Source organism: Solanum verrucosum, unplaced genomic scaffold (assembly GCF_900185275.1).
Source record: "Solanum verrucosum unplaced genomic scaffold, falcon-dt-bn FXZP01000205.1, whole genome shotgun sequence".
Lineage (NCBI taxonomy): Eukaryota > Viridiplantae > Streptophyta > Magnoliopsida > Solanales > Solanaceae > Solanum > Solanum verrucosum.
Window position 1 is genome coordinate 2,051,151 of NW_026019950.1, and position 15,357 is coordinate 2,066,507.

The window sequence follows — 15,357 nt, forward strand, 5'->3', positions numbered from 1 at the left end:
ATTCCAAAAGTCATTTTAACCAAACTCAACATTTCCGAGCTAATTGAGCTGATGGAGTTTTCGTCCGAGCGCGTTTTCCAAGAATGTTGATCAAAGTCAACCTTAGGCCAAATTTCAAAGGTTAAAACACCTAATGATCCAAACTCGCATCGAAGGCCTCAATACTCGTGCCAACTATGCTACTAGCCTAATTTGGCCATTCCAGAGCTGATGGAACCGTCAGAATTCTATTCTGAGGTCGTCTTCTTGAACTTTTGATCGAAAATGATCGTTCAAGGTTCATAAGCTCCAAAACACTAAAATTCGCACCATAACCAAACGAACGACCAGGTGACCGAACTGTCAGTCCCAGCAAGTCATAAATGGCTTGGGGTCGCTACAAGAACACTCTAAACGAAACATAGAAGGCAAGATGCAGAAATGACCAGGAGGGTCATTACACAAAGACCCCCTTTTTCTTTAGGAGCTTTCATAATGGCTATAAAAAATATTATATACATCGTGAAAAGCTATTAAATTCAACATTTTAAAAGCATGAACGTGCAATTTAGTTTGATTTATTTACCTTAATATGTATTCTGAAATACGATGGTCAAGTCATTTAGTTTTTCATCTCAATTTGAACATTATTTTTTATAATAAATTTATATATTTACAAATTGTGTTAAGCTATAGAGTTTGGATCTTTTTCAAGTTAAGAATTTGAATTTTTAACAAACCAGGATGAGAGACTGGTTTTATTTGGGTATAGTCTTTGCAGAGGAACAACTCTATATAGTGCATATCTCCTCTTGATTTCGCAAATCACTACTTCTATAAAACGATCATATTTACCCGTGTATGGTATCGTAAATTGAGAATAATGTTTTTTAACTTTCGAATGTAATGTCATATAAAACAGTAGATAGATAGGTGTGATTTATCATTTAAAACCATTTTGGAACTAGGTTAGTCAAACTTAGACTTAATTTATGTGAACTATCATGACAATCGCTCCAATCTCAACTGTTTCATTGGCATTTCTGGAAAAATTTAAGAACCTCATTGGAAGACACATTTATCTATGTTTTCCCAAATCTGTCTTTGATTTTCATTCGAGAACTTTGGTAACGAGAAATCCATTTTCTAAGAAAATCTTCTTTTTTGGCGCGAAGAGATACAGGTATCACCAAAACAATAGTACAAATATTAGAGAATATGCATGCACTCTCTTTGTTCCAGTATCTATCAACAGGGCAGTGACCAGTGCTTGACTGGGGAAAAAGACGCTGCAAGACTGCCCTTCGTTACAACTCCCAACCTCCATTCCCAGTTAAAAGAACTGTTTTCTCCTCGAAGCTGAAAATTAGTCAAAATCTTCTTAAACCATTGGCATCTAGGTATATACAAGGGCCATCTTTTATCAGAAACAAACTAAAGTGCTACGAACAGCCTCAGAAACCAGGGAAGCAGTAGTCTCATCACCAACGCTTATCGTGGTTTGAGTTGATGTAACCTCTATCAAGGCTTCATTGGGCTCCGAGATGAATATAAGTGATACATTTTCTGATCCATCAGTACTCTGGGCATGCTGTGCAGCTACTTTCATACCCATCTTCTTTAAAGCCATCAGAAGGGAGTCCAAGTCAACTCTACCCAGAAATAGCAATGGCCTAACTTGTGAAGAAAGCACTTGCTTGTTTCTAAGAACACACCGATACTTTCCCTGCTCAATGAGCAACTCTCCCTTTAATCTTGCAATATTTTTTCCCTGTATCATTTTTGTATCAATGAGCAGCTCAGAAGCCATATCCATGGCAATGTCCATATCTGCAAATGTTTTCAACTTGGGCACAACTACAGTTTCATTTTCGGAGAAACTATGGACCGAAAATTTGGGGTTCCAACAGCTAATATGGGGCCTCAAACTCTCAGGGACCTGAAAAGAGCAAGAGAGGCAGTAGTTATAGAAATATATTGAACAGTTCAGTTTCTTAGAGCAGAAGAGAGAGCCTACCAGCACATGTTTAGGTTGTAATATCTTTAGTAAAGGTATAGCTTTCTTTAGCCTGCAAACAGAAAATGAAGTTTGTATTTGTAATGAGACGAGCCAGAAAGGTAATTGAAGAGCTACAGATCTGTACCTACTTGAAATAACATAGAAACAATCACTCGAGTGAACTTGATAATTATACAACATACTCAATGAGATCTCACAATGGGGCCTGAGGAGGGTAGAGTGTATGCAAACCATATCCCTACCTCGTGGAGATAGAGAGGTTGTTTCTGGAAGACCCTCAACTCGAGTACAACAAAACAAGGTAGGTATGAAAAAGGAAAAAACAACAATGAAGAAAACATAGCAACTAATAAGGAATTAGACAACAAAATAATGCGATAACCGAAACACAATAAACAATAAACAAATGATGATAGAAATCAAAAGCAATACACTACAAGAATAAGGCTAATACTACATCAGACAACACTCCACTACCTACTAACCTTCTACCCTAATCCATAACCTCCACACCCTTCTAAGGTCATGTCACTCATGTACTCGATAAACTGAAGTTGCGCCATGTCTTGTCTAATCTCTCCTCAATACTTTTTCCAGCCTGCCACTACTTCTCCTCATACCCAATATATCCAACCTCTCGCACCTCCTCACTGAGGTATCTACATATCTCCTCCTCACACGCCCAAACCATCTCAACCTTGCTTCCCTCATCTTGTCCACCACGGAGGCCACTTCCATCTTGTCCTAGATATCTTCATTCCTAATTTCATCGTTCCTAGTATGCCCACATATCCATCTTAGCATACTCATTTCTGCAACTTGCATCTTCTGAACATAGGAGTTCTTGACTGGTCAACACTCTGCCCCTTGCAACAAAATTGGTCTAACCACTACTCTGTAGAGAAAATGACTAAACCACTATACCACCTCCCCAGACTCCTTTAAATGAGAAATAAACCAGTAAACATTTCAACTTTATTGTTTGCTGGATAAATCAACTCACACTAAAAGGGATCGGTTCCTAAACCATCCAGGAGCGCAATCTAATGGTTCTTCATTAATTCCAAAACTCTACTATAAAGTTCCTAGAAAAGATAATCATATGGTAAGCAGTAAAGTGACTTTCGATCAAACATTCTCTACTTTTCCAACAAACATCCTTTATCTGCTTCTTTTTCATAAGGCACCTCTTAATCCTAGTTGCAAATTTAGTGAATAAACTACACATATAGCACCAAACCTATAAAGAGTGTGCTGTCTGCCACGCATGAGATAGGGGATCAAAAAGAGTAAGCTTACTTTATTCCAGAGATGAATGAACATTGAAGGACCTTCATTGACATTGGCTCAAAAGGCAACAAAGCCAACTTGATATCAGCTCTTTCCTGTGAAATGTGAGACATTAAAAATATAGTCAAGCCTCACATTAGTCAAACAACCAGGTGCATAAGATCTGAAAATATGAAAAATCATATAGCAGTTAGGCACCTCAATGATAAGCAACGAGTTAGGATCTGCACACCAACGTTGAAGGAGATGGACAACAGGGCCAAGTCGCAAACTCCAGTGAGGACAGAATACTATGCAAGGTTCCTGCCAACTTGTTCTAAACACATAACATTAGACTACGTCAATGATGTTGACAGTCACAGACAACAATGAAGTCAAAAGATGTAAAAGGATAGAAAAGTGTAATAAAGATAAAATACTGTCTACGGCAAGCTTCTTAAGCAGGTTACTGTGCTCATTTCTTTAGCTTATATCTTGACATGAGGGGACAGAGTATATCTTACAGGAATTTTGATGAATGTATTGCAGGAGATACAAAGAGCTTTTTCTCGTTTGACAGCTGAATATGCGTGAATAGTGGTTGCCCAGAACAAAACTGTGGATCCACAACATAAAACAAAAGGAAATACATTATCTCTACTTGTGACTTTAAAAAAAAGATGGTAACAGTGACTTGTGACTTCTGTTTTAACAGCAAAGGATTAAAATCACAAGATTCATAGTGATAATCAGTTAATGTAGTACTCTTTCTTGCAGTTGACTGGACAGCCATTCAGGTATGATATTGGAAAATGCCAACAACTCTTCCGCCACAGAAGAAACAAAGTATATAGGAACCTACAGCACACAAACATCCAGTTTATAACATGAAAAACATATTTCACCTGACACAAAGTTAGGTATCCACAACCAACTGTACTAAAATTAGATACAAAAACAAAGCAAAACTTAAGAATTGGAGGACTCTTGTCCATGTGCATTGATCAGAGACAGATTCAAAACTAACTTTTTGCACAACGGATGGCAATTGTCCACAAGTGCATCTAATATCTGGGAGACAAAGTCTCTCGATGCTCATTCCTTCACACTATCAGGATTACAATTAATATCAACTCTGAATTTATATCTCCAATAGCAAGTCCAACAAACCGCACTGGAAGATATGGGGACAAATGCTATGGATCTCCCCTCACTGAAAGTAAACTCAATTTTCATACCGATTAAGAAAAGATAGTCTCATGTTTCAGAAAATTCCTGGAGATCGTTGAACTCAAATTCCAATAAATTATTAAGATGAAAAGAAAAAAAGAAAAAAAGAAAAAAAAAATTGTTGAAGCATTTGGCTAACAACATAAATACTTATTGTGAGAAATATTGAAAAAGAATATTATTGAATTGTTGTTGTTGTTTACATTATTACATTGAGACCCTATTTATAGACTCTAGAATACAATCCTATACCAAGTAGGATACTATTTAGTATTCCTATTTCTATTTCTATTTCTATTTCTATTCCTATTCCTATTCTAATACGATTGTATAAACCTATTCCTATTCTAACACTCCCCCTCAAGCTAGTGCATACAATTCATGTACCTAGCTTGTTACAAATGTAATTAATACAAGGACTGATGAGAGGGGCTTGGTGAGATATCTGCAAGTTGATCACTCGACTTCACAAAATTGACAATCAATCTCAATGTGCTTGGTCTTCTCATGAAATACTGAATTTGATGCATAATGCCGATAAAACACAGAGTGATAAAATTATAGTGTTGAACTTCCCAAACCAAACTTGCAAAGACTGTTTCAGACCATAGAGTGACTCACATAATCGACATACAAGGCTACTAAACTCCACCTGAGCAACAAAGTGTTCAAAATCTAGTACAAAGTATATGGATCATGTTGGAATTAATAGATAGTCAATATTAAACAAGAAAGTCACCGCAAAATTGGCCGGAACATGCTCATACGCTGGAGTATTAGATTTGATGGCTGAAAATGGTCACAATCTAAGAAATAAAATTATATGGGTAGGGTCGAAATGATGGACGACCCAACTAGAAAATAGAAATTATATATGAAAGGTTGGATTGATGGCACAACCCTCTTGAAAAAGAGAAATAATATGGGTAGGGTCGGAATGATGGCACGATCCTACTGAAAAAAAGAAAGTATATGGGTAGGGTTGGAATGATGGCACAACCCTACACAAATCAAATTTGAGGAGTCACCGGAAAGACGAATGAAACTACGCAAATCAAGTCTGAGGAGTCACTAAAAAGACACACGGTGCTATGCAACTCAGTTATGAGAAAGTAGTTTGTAAAAATTCACGGTACTACGCAAACTAAATATGAAAAGTAGTCCGGAGAGATGCACGGTGCTGCGCAAATCAGATATACAAAAAAATAAAAATCACCGGAAGGATGGCACGGTGCTACACAAATTAAATATGAAAAAGTAGTCACCGGAAAGATGGCATGGTGCTACACAAATCAAATATGAAAAAGTAGTCACCGGAAAGATCACACGGTGCTACACAAATTAGATATGAGAAAGTAGTCACCGAAAAGATGGCACGATGCTACATAAATTAAATATGAAAAAGTAGTCACCGGAAAGATGGCACGGTGCTACACAAATACCGACGGATATGGGGTTGACACAAAACAGCCCTAGAAAGTCACCGGAAATTGATGCACGGTGACCTGTTTGTCTAAGTTTCTTCCCTTGAATATAGGGTTCATGCATGTATCATTAGTCTTACTTTTGTTAACATAATCATTGGCCAGACGGGCAACATATATGGGTCATAGCCACCCGCCGGCAATGGAAGCTCTTTGATTCTCTACCAAGATCGTAGGCTCTGATACCATATGAGAAATATTGAAAAAGAATATTATTGAATTGTTGTTTACATTATTACATTGAGACCCTATTTATAGACCCTAGAATACAATCCTTTACCAAGTAGGATACTATTTCTATTTCTATTCATATTCCTATTCTAATAGGATTGTATAAACATATTCCTATTTTAATAGGATTGTATAAACTTATTCCTCTTCTAATAGGATTGTATAAACCTATACGTATTCTAACACTTACATAGGATTTTTGAGTTACATCAAACAAAGGCAAGTTTCCTAATTGTTGAGATTCTTGATAGGAAATAGTAATAGTTAAGATAGTGTACACTTGACTAACATAATTGTTACAAATATTTTACACTCCCTCAGTCCCATTTTATGTGGCACCCTTTAACTTGGCACAGTGTTTAAGAAAAAAAGTCTTTTGAAATTTGTGGTCTAAAACAATCTTTACATAATTGTAAGCAAAAATGCAATCTTACAACATACCTTTAAATTTGATGTGACAATCACCTAATCACTTGTTGAAGAATTGATATAACTGCACAAACATGCAATCTTACAACATACCTTTAAATTTGAAGATTCTAGTGAAAGTGATATGTTCTCCAACAGCTGCAACATGACTCCGGGCCGTCCAATGGGAATAAGGACTGATCCTCCATCACTGATAGTGTCCAATGCACATGAACATATAAAAGATACTTTTTCCATCTCTTCAGAGTACTCATCTGAATCAAGCCATGATTCAGGTATTGTTTCCCAACAACTACCAATATTACTGCACGTGTGCCAAGTTTCAAAGATCATTACTTCCCTTCCAGAAAATATGTAATGGTATGGAGGAAGATGAATAAAGATGAACCAAACGATGGATGGAGAACAGGAGAAGATAATCTTTGAAAGGAAAAAGAGAAAAAACCTAGCCTATAAATCTTATCTCACATATGCATGCTGGACAGCTTCAGTAGTATATATAATATTCCATTTAATACAAAAGGAATGTACCTTGAATAGGAACTGCCAGTAGCAGGAGGGAAATCATTCTTTTCACCATCAACATCATTGCAGGCTGTGAAGTCTGAATATAATAGAACATCACTTCTTTCAAGAGCTTTGTAATCGAAACTGGTTGCAGTTGCTGATGCAAAAACAGAGCCAGAAAGATAAATAATGTTTCCTTTTGGACTTAGAATATTCCAATTACAAGCACCTATCTCTAAACCAGAACTCAATGCTTTTATGGTCAATGAGCCATTATAGTAGGCTTCTTCAGCATACTTAAGGAATTGAACCTTCTCCATGCAACCCTTCATATCAGCTGCACTGAAATTTTTCTTATTACTTGCGGATCAACAAGCATCAAACCATAACAAACACATAGAACTTAGTTTCTCTGTTTCCTTTTTCATTTTTGACAACTGGCTATGAGCACCAGGTCCTTTTCTTTCAGACTGGGATGAACATTCAGATTCATAACAGAACTTGTAAAACTGTCCATTTCCAAGTCAGTAAGTTTTAAACCGAAAATATGCATCCACATGTAATTATATATGGTACTGAAACGGAACTAACTGCTACATACTTTCCACTCTTATCCCAAGCTGAAAATCAATACTATTTTCATGTCGCAGTGTAATGCCCACTCTATTGAGCAGACAACTCATTTGCAAAAGCATATCCTCAAGTTCATAGAAATAATTGAAGACTATGACTTAAACTAGTATATCGAATTTAGGATGAAAAGGTTGTGTGCTTGCATTGGTGGAAAAAATTATGAGATCCCTGAATCATGTGTTCCTCATTTTTTTAAGGTACGTTATTTCTCTGTGTTTGTATCACCTAGAACATTTACATCCAAGCCCATCCTACAAAAAAAAAAAAGCACAGCTAGCATTTTAAAACATAGGTGCAAGTAGCAGACTAGTTCTAGTAAGTTGGAACACACTAATTGATGAATCACAAGAAATGTGACAAAATAGATCTTTCAATGAAATGAAATAAGAAGTGTTACCTGTATATGGACATCCATCCACCGAGCTCTGTCCTTTCACTGCCTAAAACAATATCCTTTAGTGCCCTAGGAAGTAGTTCAAGTTTTTCCCATGTCATCCATTGAGGGCAACCAGACTCTTCAGGTCCATAGAACTGTCTCAACTCCATATGCATGGAAATAAGGTCCTCCATCATCAGCTTCCCTAGTCTGGAAGCTGCTTCCGTTGCATATATCTAATGAGATAACCACATTAAAAAAAACATTTACCAGCATAAGGTTCATTGTATTTATAAATGCAAGAAAATATCCTTTCTATCACCTTTGCTCTGAAGTCTTTGAGGCGGGTAAGAAAAGGTAACCCTAGCATACCCATAGGACTTGAGATTAGTACCACATCTATGGAATAAATACTCCAAAGCTGCAAGCTTTTCACAGTTTTATACCAAGGCTCAGCCTGTATCAAATTTTTGGAATGAAGAAGCTCTGAAACTTCCTGTCTTACAGACTCTGAATTTGATGAACTTTGGCCACTATGAATAGAAGCTTTCTCATCAAGCAGGGAAGAAATAACAATTGGTAGGGGAGAAAATACAGCTAGGGCTGAAAGGTCCAAAGGGCAGTCAAGTAACACCCGGAAACCACATATATTAACTATGTGGCATGGTGGGAAATAGTAGCCCCTGCCCTCACTTAAACATGTCTGCAAATGTTGGATTCCATGAACATGATGTCAGTATGTACTACAATTATATGCAGGCAAGGCAAATATGCAGAGAAGGGAAGAGACTTACAAACTTCATGGAATTGAAGAGTGCTAAAGTTTCTCAGCAACCAGGATATCTTAATGTTCCAAAGGATATCAGCCTATAAAAGAAAAAAATAATAGGAAAAAAAGGAACTTAATAACACAAAAAGGTAGTATAAAAAAAGTAGTATAAAGTAGTGGCAGCTCATGATTCCAGGAACAGGTCAGTTCAAAACCAAAAACAGCAGAAACTACTCTTTCTGTTTGATAACAGTAGTGTCCGGGCCAGCTTGCCCGTACCTCTACTAATTCCACAAGATACTTGCTACCTCCATCAGCAAAGGTACCAAGTAACTCTATCCACCAAGGCTTAGACAGATGGCAAGAAATCACCTAATGTATTTGCCTTCGTTGGGATTTGAACCTGAGACCTCATGATTCTCAATTCATTTAATTGACCTCCACGCAACAACCTTGGGTGAGCAAGAACAGCACAAACTACATGAAAGCAGCAATATGGATCTTTTGTTTTAATACTAGGAGGATTAGATCTTTCAAACCTCTTTGTATTCCCTGTTAAGAGAACAAGTTTATTGGGTGCGCAGTTGATGGAGGAAATTAAGTCCATACCTACTACCAGTAAGAAAGTCCCTATCAAAAAGGGAGCAGGCATTGGAAGAAGTACTGATTTGGCGGTCTCCTTGCACCGAACAGAATACCACAGAAAATTGCAGATATAAACAACCAGTTGAACCAAAAATCTAAATAAAAGGATCACTTCCTTCATATCACTGATTTCATTCTACAATTATCCTGTTTTTTCCTATCTCATTGTTGTTGCTGATGTAATGCCCCATGAGTCCATGGTTTCACTCTCTTCTTTTTCTTCACTTTTTTATAAAGCCCGCATTTACACTTGAATTTTTGAAATTCAGAATTGACCCTTCGAAGTATACAGATCAATCCTCCAATAGTATAAAATGGTATACCATATAGATGCTCTACTAATTTTCTTCTTATTTGCTATGAATACTAAGCTATGAAACCTCTACTATGTTTTTCATTGCCTTTTTTTCCTTGGTCATGTGCTCTATTTGTGTCCATCAGCAGAAAATCTTAAGGATAGTGAACTTTGGGATTCCTTGAATCCAACAGAAAATTTGGCCTATCAATCTGAATAGAAATGTGTAGAGCTTAAGCATTGGAAACTCTCCCCCACCCTTTGAAAAATATACAGAGATTATTATTCAAATTTTGGTGGGATTACATTACACTCATGTTTGGTTTGTTCAAGTCAAAAGAACATCAGCAAATAGAGAATCCTTCTTTTTGGATGACTTTAATCTATATAAAATACTGCTATGAGAGGTGAACTTTCAGGCGGCATGCATTTACATCAGCTATTTAGCAAACAAAAAAGGGAAGTGCAATAACAATTACACAAAATATACACTGCAAGATGCTTATAAATGAATTTCCAGAACACACATCCTTGCAGAACTCCTAGACGGAAAATCAGTTTCGTAGTTTGTTATCCTAAGTGAAATAGAGACTTGAGGAATTGTTTCACACATATTGTCCCCAAAAAACATGGCAGAAAGTTTCAACCAGAATCTGAAATACACACCCCATATTTATCATGCTCATTCCTCAAAACAATTTAGACAAACATTCTAGAGCCTAGATTAGTTTAAAGATCTCCTAAAATCAGACAATTTTGAAGGGGAATCAGGAAATGGTGATTTTGCTGTTATAGGGATTTTTTTCTCGGACAAAATGAGTACCACAAAACCAGGGAAGATGCTGAAGTTGAATGAACATTATCTCTTCACTTAAAATCAACAATAATCTGCCGGTATTTGGTTGGCAGCTCTGAACTTGGTGAACTCCGACGGAGAGAGGGTGAAAGGGTTCTGAATGGGAACAAAGAGGAGAGAAATGAGCCAAAAGAGGGGGGTGGGGAATTATTTTTTTCAGGGAATAGCTGAAAAGGGTTCAATATTTCGTTTATTTGAATTTCCAATTAAGTTGGTTTATATGGTGAGCTAGCGAGAAATTATCAGGAAAAAAATCTAGCGAGATATTAATTTTGGTTTTGTGACAAGCATGTTCAATGTATCAAAATGTGTCTTTGGGGTTTATTTTGGAAGGTGAAATCACCAATAAACTCAAGCAGTCATGCTTACCCCAACAAAATAAAGGCGGAATGCAATTGTAAAAACATTAAGCATTCATTTGACTCCGCAAGTCATTCATGATAAACTTCATTTTCAGACTGAATTATAAAATAAGAAAACAGTTCAAAAAAAAATGGAACTGTTAACTTTTAAGTTGTAATAAGGAAAACAAGAAAAAGTAAACAACTAGATAGATGCATACAATTAGAGCTACGAATCTGCTTGATAGAATCTCAATAACAACACAAACTAAACATCCTCAAATTCTCTAAGGGTTGTTTGGTTTGCGAACTAAATTATCCCATCCCACGTGAGAGGTGGGATAAAATAACACCTAGTTAAATGGGATAAATTGAGATATCCTGGATCAAAATACTTTGTTATTTGGTTGAAGGTATAAATTTATCCTGATTTATCCTGTTATCCCGGGAGAAATTTATAACTTGAACGAAACAAAGTATAATACCAAAACTTAATCATAGATACTCCATATTATCCAATGAACCATACCACTATAGAACATTACATTAAACTGTTGGAAGTGTGTGACCATGATCCGTTCGTTCGTAGAGCTATTTACTCAATCGCAGACATTTCTGGAACAACTCTAACAGGGACAAATAGTCAAGCAACTGTTAAAGAGAGAACACACTTTTATTTACTTAATTGTACTCTCAACAAAAAACCAAACCTTTGCAATCATAGATTATTAAAACAAAAGATTAATAGAACTCTGGAAGAAAAAATATATATAGAGAGAGAGGGAACTTACCGTAGTAGCCGTGAATAGAGTTGACGGCAACAGGCGACCGGCGACCGGCGACCGGCAACGAGAGCAGTGAACCCAAGAACTTTCTGTCTTTGGTTCTAGGGCTTTAATCCTAATTCTCAATCAGGGCATCAGGTTTTCTTAAAATAAATAAATAAATAATAATTAAAAGCGCGCCAAAATTTTGAGCAATTAATCTTATATACACATAGATGTAGTTCCAAATACTCAATAAAAAATTAGTGTAGTGTGCGTATGTGTCAGTGTGACTTAATATTTCTTGTCAAAAAAGTTATATTTAAAAGTAATTATCTTTAAATTAATGCATAATCTTTTTAAAACAAAAAACATCTGTCAGACGTTGTTTCCGAGACATTATCTATATCTATATCTATACTATCTTAAAAGCATGACTCCTAAACTGAATGTTGAATTATTATAATATCCCCAATTAAATATACTCAATTTAATTATTTTTATTGTATTAAAAGTAGATACCCTTTCATATTAAAGGATTGTGATTTTCTCAAAGAGATGTGACTTTTCCGAAAGGTTGCGACTTTTTTGACAGGTTTTGACATTTTCGATGAGTTGTGATTTTTTTGAAGGGTTGTGACTTTTCCGAAGAGTTGTGCATTTTCCGATGAGTTGTGACTTTTGCAAAAGGTTGTGATTTTTCGAGAAAAGGCCCAAAATAGTCTTTCATCTTTGGGTTAAGACTCAAAGTCATCCTTGAGTTTTCACATGGAGCATTAATAGTCCCCCATGTTTGCAATATTAGTGCACTTTTGGTCCTCTCCAAAATTTTGCCTATTTTTTAACATTGATTTTATCCATAATTTATGTATGGAATGTTCAATCGTCATTTTATATATTTAGTATAAATAATAACTCCATGTGAGAAAATGTGAGAAGAAGAACACTTTATTTTGTTTAGTAAAAATCGTATGGTAGGTAAAGTCGAAAGGTTCATCAAGACAATTTCACTTGCAATAGTACAGTTTTTTCTTCTCTTGCAACGTCATATGTTAAGATGTTCTTAGTTTAGTTGTAGTAATATTTCTATTGAACACAACAAGGTGTTCTTCTTCTCACCTTCTCTCACATAGAGTTATTATTTCTACTAAATATATAAAAAGACGATTGGACATTACTTACATAAAATTGTGGAAAAAATTAATGTTAAAAAATAGGTAAAAGTTTAGGGGAGGACCAAAAGTGCACCAATATTGCAAACATGAGAGACTATTAGTGCTCCATGTGAAAACTCAAGGATGACTTTGCGTCTTAACCCAAAGATGAAGGACTATTTTGGACCTTCTCTCTGATTTTTTCGATGAACAGTGACTTTTTCAAAAAGATTGTAACTTTTCTGATAAGGAACAATTAACACTAATTCATACTACTATTTGTTAGCTATAAAAAGAGGGTTTCTTCTCACTTTTAAACTACGATTTTTTAAAATTTTATATTCTTCTTCTTCTTAAAAAATCTCAAGGTTATTTGCAACAGTTGATTAAGTTCAAAATTTAACGAAATATGAGGTACCATATAAGAAAGAGTTGGTGAACAAATTGTAGCAAATCATTCATAAATTCACATTCGTATTTTTTCTTATGATTTCCATGAGTTAACAGTGACAAAAAGTTGTGGGAAAGACAATAATAATAAACAACTATGAAAAATGTCACATGATTTGGGTAAGATATTTCTTCTTTGGTTTTTTATTTTTTAGTTTTTTTACCCTCAAATGAAGCAGTTTCTTTCTGATGTTGCTAAAACAACGGGCATCAACGTAGTCCATTGAATCATTAGTTTTGATGCTAAATCCACTATTTCAAAAATAGTTTTTCACTTTTACTTATAATATGATAATATAGACATGGTAATAATTATTTTTTAATAGATATGTAAGTAAAAAGGAACGAAGAAAGTAAAGTGTTGGTGACAAGAGATTTTAATCAAATGGAACACTACAGTGAATATAGCATGAACATTTATTTTCGTCTTCCTTCTTCATTGGCTATGTATCGTTCCATATATTTTTTTTCCTATTATTTTGTGTTCATTTTAATTTGAGAAAATTTTATGTCACAAGATACACTCCTTGTTAGCTATACAAAAATAGATAAGAAAATAGTGATTGATCATAAAATAATCTCAAATTAAATTAAAGATTCTATAAACAATACTTTAAATTTTATTCATCTATTAATTTTTATTATTGAAAAAGTTTAATAGTTTATATCACGATATAACTTCTATAAGATACTAGATACTTTCATTAGGCAACAACTATATGATATGTATGTGGCATGAAAAAGGAGAAGACTACAATTCTACAAAGATACGGTAGAAATTTAAAGAAATGAAATATTTTTCACCAAAGGTGATGTTGTTCATATATTAAAATTAAATTATGCTACTGAAATATATATGTATATATAAAACAAAGAATTGGTCAAGCTAAATAATTGACATACACTCAAGCCTCAATTTAACCATCATTCGTTATAACAATAAAATATCTTCTTTTTTTGTAGAACTACCTCTCTGTGATAGTCTTACTCAAATATTAATTGGTAAAAGATAGATTACGTATAAAGATAAAATATTGAAATATTTATGGTTATCCTTATTAGTGTCATGCACATACTAAATTTCAAGTATAAATATTTAAGAGAAAAATTATACTTAAATGTTGCCCATCATTTATGTTCATAACCTCAAAAGGAAAGACTATTGGTGACATTTTTGTATTGATATTTTTTTAAAAAAATTTGTTGGATATATTTGTTTACAAAATTGAGTGAAGTAAATAATAATATTACTAAAGAAATGTCAATTTCTCCCCATATATAAACTTTGAATGTATTTTGAAATATTTCAATAATATCTGGTCATTTTGATCTCAAAATACAAGTAACTTTATCACAAACTGTATTAATCATTTAAAAACACTTGTCCTATGTTTTTAAAATTATAATTATTTACTAAAAAACTTTAATTTAGTAATATTAATTCTATTTTACAAAATTGTATACTATATATGATACACACGTGCAATGCACGTGCCGTGAAACTAGTCGACTCAAATATAGCAAATTCAAATACCCAAAAAATGTGGAAGGGAGTAAGAACAACAAACTAGTGCGATAATCAAAACATAGTAAACAATTGTCGATATTGAATATCAAAAGTAAGAACTACAATAACACGACTAGTGCAAAGCAAAGCAATGCATTATATATATGTAAGAAATTGTAATAACAACTGCAAGGTGTAGTCACCCAAACACATGAATAGGTGATATCAGATATCAAAAGCCAAAGAATATTTGGATAGGCTAAAACTACAACCGACACATTGCTCTATACTACCACCAAGCCAAATATATGAATAGACTAGTAAATAGTTATAAGACAACTCTTAACTACCTACCATCCTTTATACTAATTTGGGACTTTTATAACCTCTTATGTCTTATCTAAGGTCATGTCTTCGG

At 34.6% G+C, this 15,357-nt stretch overlaps 1 protein-coding gene across 2 annotated transcripts; it reads right to left on the reverse strand.

Annotated features, from left to right (window-relative positions):
* Positions 1 to 1,392: 1,392 nt before the first annotated feature.
* LOC125813789 (uncharacterized) lies at positions 1,393 to 11,971 on the reverse strand. 2 transcript variants are annotated; one of them, XM_049493259.1, is made up of 12 exons: positions 11,856 to 11,971; positions 8,953 to 9,025; positions 8,481 to 8,861; positions 8,180 to 8,394; positions 7,174 to 7,491; positions 6,736 to 6,946; positions 4,034 to 4,126; positions 3,793 to 3,884; positions 3,488 to 3,605; positions 3,299 to 3,384; positions 1,997 to 2,048; positions 1,393 to 1,918 (listed from the first exon to the last, which is right to left on the reverse strand). In XM_049493259.1, the coding sequence occupies exons 2-12, from the start codon at positions 8,959 to 8,961 to the stop codon at positions 1,403 to 1,405; spliced, it is 2,091 nt and encodes a 696-aa protein (XP_049349216.1). In that variant the 5' UTR covers positions 8,962 to 9,025; positions 11,856 to 11,971; the 3' UTR covers positions 1,393 to 1,402. The 2 variants fall into 2 exon arrangements, with proteins under 2 accessions (XP_049349216.1, XP_049349215.1); XM_049493258.1 differs by lacking the exon at positions 11,856 to 11,971 and adding an exon at positions 9,537 to 10,454.
* Positions 11,972 to 15,357: the final 3,386 nt, after the last annotated feature.